Below are 9,849 nucleotides of genomic sequence, written 5' to 3'. Positions count from 1 at the left end.
AGCGTCTTGAGTAGTCAGAAGACTAGAAAGGCGCTTTATAAGTACAAGTCCATTTACAATAGAATAGATCATTAAAAATGAGCTAAAACAGAGTGAAACCACTATGAAAGCCAAGTTCCAGTGCAGTGTAAGAAATGAATCGTTTGATGATTTCATTAAAGGCAGCGTTGAACAGAAAAGTCTTCAGCCTTGGTTAAAAAAGACTAGAGAGTTGCAGCAGACCTGCACTTTCCTGGGAGTCTGTTCCAGATACAGTATGTGTTGCATAAAAACTGAATGCTGCTGCTTCTCCATGTTTAGTTGGGATTCTGGGGACAGAAAGCAGACCTGCCCCGGACCGCCCAGAGGTCTGGAGGGCTCACTAGGTTGAAGAAGTTCACAAATGTATTTTGGCCCTAAACAATTAGGTAGTGTTTTGAAATTCAACTTTGACAGACAGGAAGCCAGTGTAAAGGCCGCAGAACTGGAGCACTGAGATCCACTTTCTTGGTCTTGGTAAGGACTCGGGACGTGTACAGACACTGTTACAGTAGTAGTCAGGTCTACTGAAGATAAGTGCATGGACACATTTGTCCAAATCCTGCTCAGACATAACCCTTAAATATACCTGTATTATACCCTACCGTAAGATATGACCACGTTAAAATGAAATGACGAGAGTTTGGATACAAATGCTGACTGTTATGTGTTAGTGACTGCAGTCAGCACACTTGCTGAGTTTAAACATGATGTGAAACTGCAACCCAATATGAGAAATGTATCTGTACAAGCTGTAGCCGCCTGATCTGTTAAAGGTTCACTATGTAGAATGTTTACTAAAAGCTATATTGAAATGAATGAATGTTTTGCTTTATCATAAAAAATATATGTTTAGTCTGAATAATATTTTTTTTAAAAGCAGCTACTGTAGGCTGGCACTGGGTGAAATGGAGTTCGCCAATCCTGCAGCTGCTTCGGAGCCTCAGTGAAGGGGGAGTTCTTTGTCCCAGCAGCTGAGTGACCGGAGACTGGCAACAACCAGAGTCACTATAGGCCAAGCATTCACTCCATGGACTGAGAGAAAGGAGAGAAACGCCATTCTAATGCACGCCCACATGGCTACGTTTCTCCTGGATCAGTAACATCACTTTCATCTTTACTTAGCTGTAACGGCTAACGCTAACTGTCAGTCAAACTCCTCTAATACTTGTTTTTATCGTGTGATTTGCTGGAGGGGACGGGTTCAAACCAAGCCCCCACCACAGCGACTTCCTGGTGGATCCAATCAGGAAGTGCCAAAAACTGCAGTTCTCTGAGTGTCCAGTAGGTTTCATAACAGAGCAGTGTCTCATTGACCCCCATGTTAAACAGGCTGGTATAAAAAGAAACATTCTAGTCTATTTGTTTAGGTCAAATCTCCATGACAACACTGCAGGGGGTGAATGTTTTTGTACCACGCTAGTTTTTATTTTATTGAGTGACAGCTAGCCTCTGGCCGTCACTTCTCCTCGGAGGTAAACGTCAGCCAGATGGAAGTATCTCCCTCCCCCCAACGTCACATAAATGACCTTTTTTGGTAAGAGGGAATGAGGCAGAGTAAACGTCTGACAAGATGGAGACTCCTGTAGGCGAGGACGATTGGATCAAGTTCAGAGAACGGACCCCAACGTAGATGCTACGTCTATTTTTTTTTATACAGTCTATGGTTCAAACAGGATCAAACAGACTCCGGTCATCTGTGGGCTACAGCGCCAGGTCTGACCAACCTGGCAACAACAGTCCTTTTAATTCTTTTTTGTTGTTGCGACTACGATCTTGAGACACTAGATGCAGCTGTTCTGCTTACTCTCCATACTTAACCTTTGAGATTTAGATTTAAGAGTAAACTTCAGGCACGTCCCTCAGGTAGAAGTGTGTGTGTGTGTGTGTGTGTGTGTGTGTGTGTGTGTGTGTGTGTGTGTGTGTGTGTGTGTGTGTGTGTGTGTGTGTGTGTGTGTGTGTGTGTGTGTGTGTGTGTGTGTGTGTGTGTGTGTGTGTGTGTGTGTGTGTGTGTGTGTGTGTGTGTGTGTGTGTGTGTGTGTGTGTGTGTGTGTGTGTGTGTGTGTGTGTGTGTGTGTGTGTGTGTGTGTGTGTGTGTGTGTGTGTGTGTGTGTGTGTGTGTGTGTGTGTGCGTGCGTGTGTGCGCGTGCGTGCGTGCGCGTGCGTGTGGGGCAGTGAGTCTTTGGGGCTGTGTCTCCTACATGTCCGAGTGACATCATCTTTGGAAGATCGGATGCGTTTGTCCAAATACTTTGACATCTAGCTTGGCTTTTCACACTTTTTTTGAATATTTTAATGGTAACTTTTGCTGCTTGGGCTGAAATCTGTGTAATAAAGTGCCGTTGTCCTTCTCACAGTGGTGAAGTATGTACCTATTTGTCTATTTGAGTACAACTCTTTGCTGTTGCTTTAAAGCCAAATTCCAGTGTAAAATCATCCCAGGGTCTTTTTTGGCAAATACACTCATCAAATGAGCCATTGAGACAATTTTTTGGTGTAACAACTATTAACAGAAAAAGACAGTCGCTAACAGCCAGATGTGGCTAACAGTGATTAGCTCGGGGCAGTAGTTGAAGGCATTCAAACGTCTTTTTTAACCACTAATACTGTTTAAAATAACATCAAACCTCTGCAGTAGCATGAGAAGAGTCCCTACACAGAAAACAAAGCACCAATTGGCTCCTTCCTTTGGGATTGACTTTGGTAATCCACTTGAATGGACTTTACTATGAAAGTAGCTGGTACAGGGGCCAGTAAGTAAGTCTCTTTTAATAAACTCTGGGTTCACTAACTACGTTGTTGGTGCTTTGCTTTCTGTGTAGGGACTCTTCTCATGCTGCTGCAGAGGTTTGCTGTTATTTTGAGCAGTATTAGTGGTTAAATAAGACGTTTTAATGCCTTCACCGTACTGCCCCAAGCTAATCAGTGTTTTAGCCTTATTTGGCTGTTAGCGACTCACCGGAATTTCTCTGGTAATAGTTGTTGCACAAAAAAAATCTCTCGATGTCTTGTTTGATGAGTGTATTTGTCTGTAGAGTTACAGGTTCACAGTTATTCATTTAATGATCCATCTCTACTGTTCCTGTCTGTAGAGTTACAGGTTCACTTATTCATTTAATGATCCATCTCTACTGTTCCTGTCTGTAGAGTTACAGGTTCACTTATTCATTTAATGATCCATCTCTACTGTTCCTGTCTGTAGAGTTACAGGTTCACAGTTATTCATTTCACTCTTTTAGCATTTAGCTTTAATAAAATGCTGTGTCTCAGTTTGGAGTTCATTCACTTATATGAGCTCCAACACAAATGTAAAAATGTCTTTAATTAATTAGCACCATAATGGCATACATGGTCAGAATTTAACATAGGTGTTAAAAGTTGGATTTTAAAACCATTTATCTACATAATAAGCATCTAACTATTGGTGTTCAGATGTTTAATACTGACTGAAAAATCCTCTGGAAATGTAGGTCCAGAAAAGTCTGGAATTATTTTGAAATGGAAAATGTAGGAACCCTGAATATATGTGTATCCTTACAGCTCCACCGTCATCTGAAGGGGCACATAGAGCTATGATCAGGCCTCAAAGATCAGGCCCAACATCAACCTGCATACTTTAACTTCAGGCCCGACCGAGTCTGAACCAGCAGCAGTTTTGGGCTTTTGGGTTTTTGTGACAAACACAAATTTCCACAGCTTTTTGTTTTATCCAGAGGAAGGCGGCCACACACAGCGGTACACAGCCTAAACATTATTCATGACATTACACGGACTATACGGTCTGCACAATAATTTCCCTCGGGATAAATAAAGCTTCTTGAATCTTGAATCTTGAATCTTGAATCTAAAACTGAATTTAAAACATGTCACAAACATGAGCCAGAGGGGGTTTTGAGACATTACAGCCTGGCCCTGGTCAGGTAGAAGAAGGGTAAACACTGTACTTTGTTTGAACTCATGTCTCCAAACACTGTCCTACTGCTGGAGATACCTTTTATATACTATCTATGGCAGATACTCACTGCAGCACCAAATGTGTATTTATCAGCTGCTGGGTTAGGCTCTGTTTTCTTCCTGACTGAGATACGTTGACTCAAAACTACAGTGCCCAGCAGGTTCAGGACATGACTGAGTCTTTTAAAAAATCAAATACATTTGTGGGAAGTTTTTTTAAGATTTCCGTCTTCAGTGTCGTGCTACAGAGTATTGAGAGCTGGAATAACATTGATAGTTTTTGTTTGTTCATGGGATCTGTTGACAATAAGAAAAGTACAGAATACCAGAAGCCTCGTCCTTTAAATGTGTAACATTAGTCATATATGAAGTCTGTTTTTACAGTAACACACTTTGCTATGACTTCTTATAGCAGCTGGGGCTGATGGAGCGGTAGTGAAGTCTGCGAATGTCCTCTGTCTGTCTCTGTCCACAGGTCAAGTCCGTCATCAACCTGCTGTTTGCAGCCTACACAGGAGACGTGTCTGCACTGAGGAGGTGCACAGCTCACACTCTTTATCACATTTACTCACCCATTCAGGCTTATTTCACTCTGGTGTCCAGAGAGGACACTCAGCCTCTCCTCTCTTAGCTGCTTCACACTCTTGTGGCCTCTAGTGGCAGCAAGAAGTGAACTGAAAGCTTTCTTATAGTTGTCTTGTGATTAAACTATTACCTATTGCCAAAACTCACCGTGTATCATATCATATCCATGTAGTGATGTGAGACAAGGGCTGGGCGATAATGTGACGTGATTGTTTATCATCTTTCAATGGATTGTGATAAAATCATATATTGAAATGACGTGGCACACAATGACATCATCTACATTGATAATAACAAGAACATACTCACTCACATGTTCCAGAAAATCGGATGTGAAATATATTTGGAGTTAATGTCTTGCACTAAAGTTCTTAATAAAATGAGAAGATACTCATACGAATATTTTTTTATGGTAAACACAAAAGTAGGTTTTACCATGTGCTTGTTAAATGTAGACCATTTTATTGAATGACCAAAAGAACACACTGTACTGTGATGTATATCGTTATCAAGATATGAAATAAGACGGGGATAGAAAACTACAGTCAGATCATCCAGCCCCAAATGAAACAGCGCCTAAGACTGTGCGTATCCTAATATTACACCACTGTTTCCTGTTGTAAAGGCTGCATCACAGTAAACTCATTTCATTTTCTCGACTCACCAGACTCTACCAACTTAGTCATTATATCGACATTATTGATGATTATTTATCCAAATCTGGATTGTGTGTAAATAGTTTGTGAAAGCACCAAAAATAGTCAAAACAACAATACATTGTTGCAATACTGATATTGAGGTATTTGCTCAAAAATATCATGATATTTCATTGTCTCCACATGGCCGGCCCTACCTGTAGTTGGAGGACTTGTTTAAATGTTAATCATGTGTCCTCCTGAGTGCACACAAGATAACAGAGTATTTATGGTAATGATGCAATGCCACTTCATAAGATCTAAGGCAGTCCAGTGTTTTAACAGTATAACTTGTGAAAGCAGCCTACAGTGGCCTGGATTTTAAGGATTTCTCTTGGCTGATGTTTGATCTTTGTATAGAATGCAATGATTCCAGGTAACTTGTGGGTTACCCAAACGTTGTGTGTGTAGGTTTGCGCTGTCGTCCATGGACATGGAGCAGCGGGACTATGACTCCAGAACGGCTCTCCACGTGGCAGCAGCTGAAGGTAACGTCACCCGGTGTGCATCCAAATCTGTTTCATGAAAGTATAATAGGACTATACAAAAGTATGGCCAACCCTGTTTTTGGTTTCCATATGTGAGAAATGATGGAAGCCCATCTGCAAACTCAAAAAGAACCATTCCACAGTAGAATTATCATTTTTCACATGTATGTGTTATTTGAGCAAAAATGAAAATGCACAGTTTTCTCATATTTGTATTAATGACCATATGTGACTACATTCAAAACTGAAAAGCTGTTTGTCATGTATTGGTCAAAGTTAAGCAGCTTAAGCCTTTGGAAAAACACCTTTATGCATTTTCATCTCAACTGAAATATTTCTTGGATAAATGGAAAATCCAGTTACATTGATTATATTACATTTGAATTTACAAATTTGAATTAACGTTTGAATAATGTCCAGTGTAGAGCGTGGTACAACTTTGAAAACTAAAGCGTTTTTCAGTTCGATATGCTCATAAAACCCCTATACACGTTTGTGAAAATACAGGTTCACAGTTACTAATTTAATTAATAAAACTCCTATACACGTTTGTGAAAATGCATTAGATTTTTACTCAAAAACAATTACACACACGGAAAAATGTGATGCTATTGTTGAATTACATTTTCATATTCAAGTTAACATAATCATTTTAGTAAAGTCTCCTATTGGCTTCCATAACAAATAATGGATGAATACTTACTACAGCATACATATACTGTATTAGATATTTTACATATTTATATTTAAGACAATCTAGTGCTTCCAAGTGTGTTGAGGATGACAGCAGAGTATTGCTGCCCATGGTTCTGAATGAGATGACACACAGGTGTAGTGTTATTATTATTATTATTATTATTATTATTATCAGAATGAAGCTCACTCCCTCTTCACAGTAGAAGTTGTTACTAATGCTTTGTAGTTTTAACATCTGCTGCTTTCAGGACACACAGAGGTGGTGCGCTTCCTCCTGGAGGCTTGCAAGGTGAACCCAGTCCCCAAGGACAGGTGAGACCAGACCCCCCAAACACACACTTTTCTCTTTTAAGGGGTCCCACTTTTTTTTTTTTTTTTTCACCGCTCGAGAATTCAAAATCAGGCTACAATTTCCTTCCAAAACAGCGCATTAAGACACCCAGGACCTTGAGGAGCACCGTAGAAGTGAATGCTCTAGGTCTCTAGTTTGGGGTTGTACAGTTTCATGAAGCTGTGGTTATTTCACAATAGCTAGTCCATGCTTGTTTTCCCCTCGCTAAAGTTTAGCCTAACTTTGGTGCGTTATTTAGCCCCCTTGACAACAAGCTAGCATAACATGGTTAGTACCGATGGATCCCTTAGTATGTTAAACCATTAAATCATGTTTAATATGATACCGACATCTTCACTTTAGCTTCAAAACAGAACCTGCTACATCTTCTGAAAGAGTCATCTCAGCTGGGATTGACTGAAGGTCTCTCAGTGGGGTGGCATCATTTAAGCTCTTTTTAGATGTTTTTGAACTTCTGCTAAATGTTAATTAACAAACAGACACTTTAATTTGTCTTTGAATAGTTCACCACAAATAGTTACTACTGCTATTTCCTCTGACCAAAAAAGGGCATGTATGTGATGTTGGGGGGAGGGAGATACGTTGATCTGACTGACGAGAAGTGAGGGCCAGAGGCTAGCTGTCACTCAAGAAGCCACGCCCCTAATTATTCATAAACTTTAACTTCCAATAAAATAAAAACTAGCCTGGTACAAAGACCCCCCACCCCCTTCAGTGTTGTCATACAGACTAGAATGTTCTTTTGCCCCAGGTTTAATGATGCTGTGAAAACGGCCTGTTTAATATGGGGGTCAATGAGAAACTGCTCTGTTATGAACCCTGCCCCTGCCCCCGAGAACTGGTTTGATGGTGAGTCAGTGTGTTTGCAACCCTTTGTTGAACAGTTCGCTCCATCTAGTGGACTAAAGAAAATGCTTCATGAAGCTTCATTTGGACATCACCAGTGAAAAGTATATCACTTTGGTCCTTCATGGCATTTAAAACAATAACTAGTTTTGAAAGCAGTCAATGCACAGGTTACAATGTTGCAGGTGACCGGTGAAAACTGTTTTAAACTGCAGCACACAGTGATATACACTGTCCGTGTTAGCAGGCCATATTTCCCACCCAGTGTTTTCTTGTTTTTCTCTCAGATGGGGGAACACACCGATAGAGGAAGCGGTGCACTTTGGCCACCATGATGTGGTCACCATGCTGCAGAACTACCAAGACAAATACAGACCCCCTGCCAGTGCTGATGACAAGGACAGGGTTGAGAAGAGCCTGGACAGCCTGCTGTAGACCTGCTGAACATATCTACAATACACAACAGTGGGCCATTGTGCTTGGTCATTAGTGATCTTTTGAAATGTGTGAGGAATCAGTTATTGTTGCTGTGGCCTGTCCGGTGGGCTCTGCTCTCTGGCTGGCCTCTGTCACACTGTTGTGTGTGTGTCGTTATGTGTGAGTGAGAACCTTATCAACATCTGTAATGCAATGTTTATTACAGTATATTACCCATGTAATGTGTCCGTACCGTGAATCACATTTGTAGATTGTATTGATTGTATTAGTTACAGTATAGTTCATGTTATACTATTATCTACCTGGAAATATTTGGGTAATACTGCGAATGTGTTAGTTTTGTGAGATAGTTAGGAAATCCTGATATATTATATACACTTTATGCTACGTCTCTGGTTGTGTAAATGTGGGAAGGCTCACAGGCATTGTGGTGACACTGCAGTTCCGTGCCCCTCTGAGCTCCATACACCTGCATCTATTCTCAGATAGTTGTCCTGACTGTTGCGAGGTCAGCGGCAGCTTTTTATGACGTTTCATCTCCAGTGAAGGCTTTGAAAGATTGTACTCCGAATGTATTCTTCAGGGGCAACACTTGCAATAGTTCGCACTATGAATCTATTTCTCAGAGAGACTTTTTAAAGAGTAAAATGTATCTAAAGACGTAAGATTGTGTAATTTGTTGCAAGTTGGCTTCTTTATTTTCATTGTCTTAGATTCAACTTGACAATATTGCTGATGACGTACAGTAAGCAGGTCATCTGCTTTTCCATTGTTGGGTTTTCCTGCGCAGAACAAATACTGCACCACAAGGACAATTCATAAAACTGTGGACAATTATCATCGGAATGGACTTCTTGCAGTAATTCTTATTTAGGTTTATGATGTTACCTATGCACTAGAAAGTCATCTCTACATGTTCTTTGACACAGATCTAATTTAAATCAGACTCTGACTGTACTGTGACAATGCAGCCAATGTTCCACAAAGATTTGTTAGGGTAAACATATGAACAATGCACACTGTACGATGGCTGACGTGAACTTAACACAGGATTCAAGTGAGAATGTAACATTCCAGAGGGTCTTTTTTCATGGTTTCTGTAGCACTGTATTTCTCAACTCTGAAATTTAAATATATATTAATTTCCCGGACTTAAGAGGAGAAGGACCATCCAGCTTGTTTTCAGCGCACAGTTCAAAATCCAGCATCTGTGAACCTATGGGGGTGCGTTAGTGCACGTGGCATGGTTCACATGCACATCTGGGAAGGCACCATTAATGTGGAACCATATATACAGGTTTAGGAGCAACATATGCTGGGCCTGGCTTATTTCAGTAGGATGACGCCAAACCCCATTCTGCACATAGATTTCAACAGCATGGCTCTGTAGTTAAAAAAAAAACATTCCACTTTCAAAATCACATCAATTGGTCTCCTCAGTTCCCAAACACTTTCAGAGAGTGTCCCTCCTGTTTTGAAACATTTGCTGGCATCAAAATCAAAATGAGGATATCATTTTCAAAAACAATTAAAATGTTCTTTTTCATTTCAAATGTTGTCTTTGTGCTGCTCTCAATTCCAAATGGGATTTCAGTGATTTGCAAATCAGTGCGTTTGGTTAATCCTATTTTACACAGCCTCCCTATTGTTTTGGAAACGGTTGTATGAAGAATGCACTGCTGCTGTGATCCATTCAGTGTGTGCCGTAACGCGTGCAATCTTCATTTTGCTTCTTTGCCATTTGTTTTATCAAAATGGTTGATTATTTTTTTATCAA

The 9,849-nt window shown here is 40.4% G+C and overlaps 1 protein-coding gene across 1 annotated transcript in view; it reads left to right on the top strand.

The window, feature by feature from the left end:
* The window catches only part of glsb (glutaminase b), a 46,783-nt gene extending 38,640 nt beyond the window's left edge, over window positions 1-8,143 (top strand). The window contains exons 15-18 of the mRNA XM_083921559.1: window positions 4,448-4,509; window positions 5,664-5,740; window positions 6,685-6,748; window positions 7,922-8,143. Coding sequence (XP_083777685.1) covers window positions 4,448-4,509; window positions 5,664-5,740; window positions 6,685-6,748; window positions 7,922-8,069 — 351 coding nt within the window. The 3' untranslated portion in view covers window positions 8,070-8,143. The remainder of the gene's footprint in view (window positions 1-4,447; window positions 4,510-5,663; window positions 5,741-6,684; window positions 6,749-7,921) is intronic.
* The last annotated feature ends 1,706 nt before the right edge of the window (window positions 8,144-9,849 follow it).

The sequence above is a fragment of the Echiichthys vipera genome (genome assembly GCF_963691815.1).
Source record: "Echiichthys vipera genome assembly, chromosome: 10".
Lineage (NCBI taxonomy): Eukaryota > Metazoa > Chordata > Actinopteri > Perciformes > Trachinidae > Echiichthys > Echiichthys vipera.
Note: the sequence above shows the minus strand (reverse complement) of the source record. Positions and strands in the feature narration are given on the sequence as shown.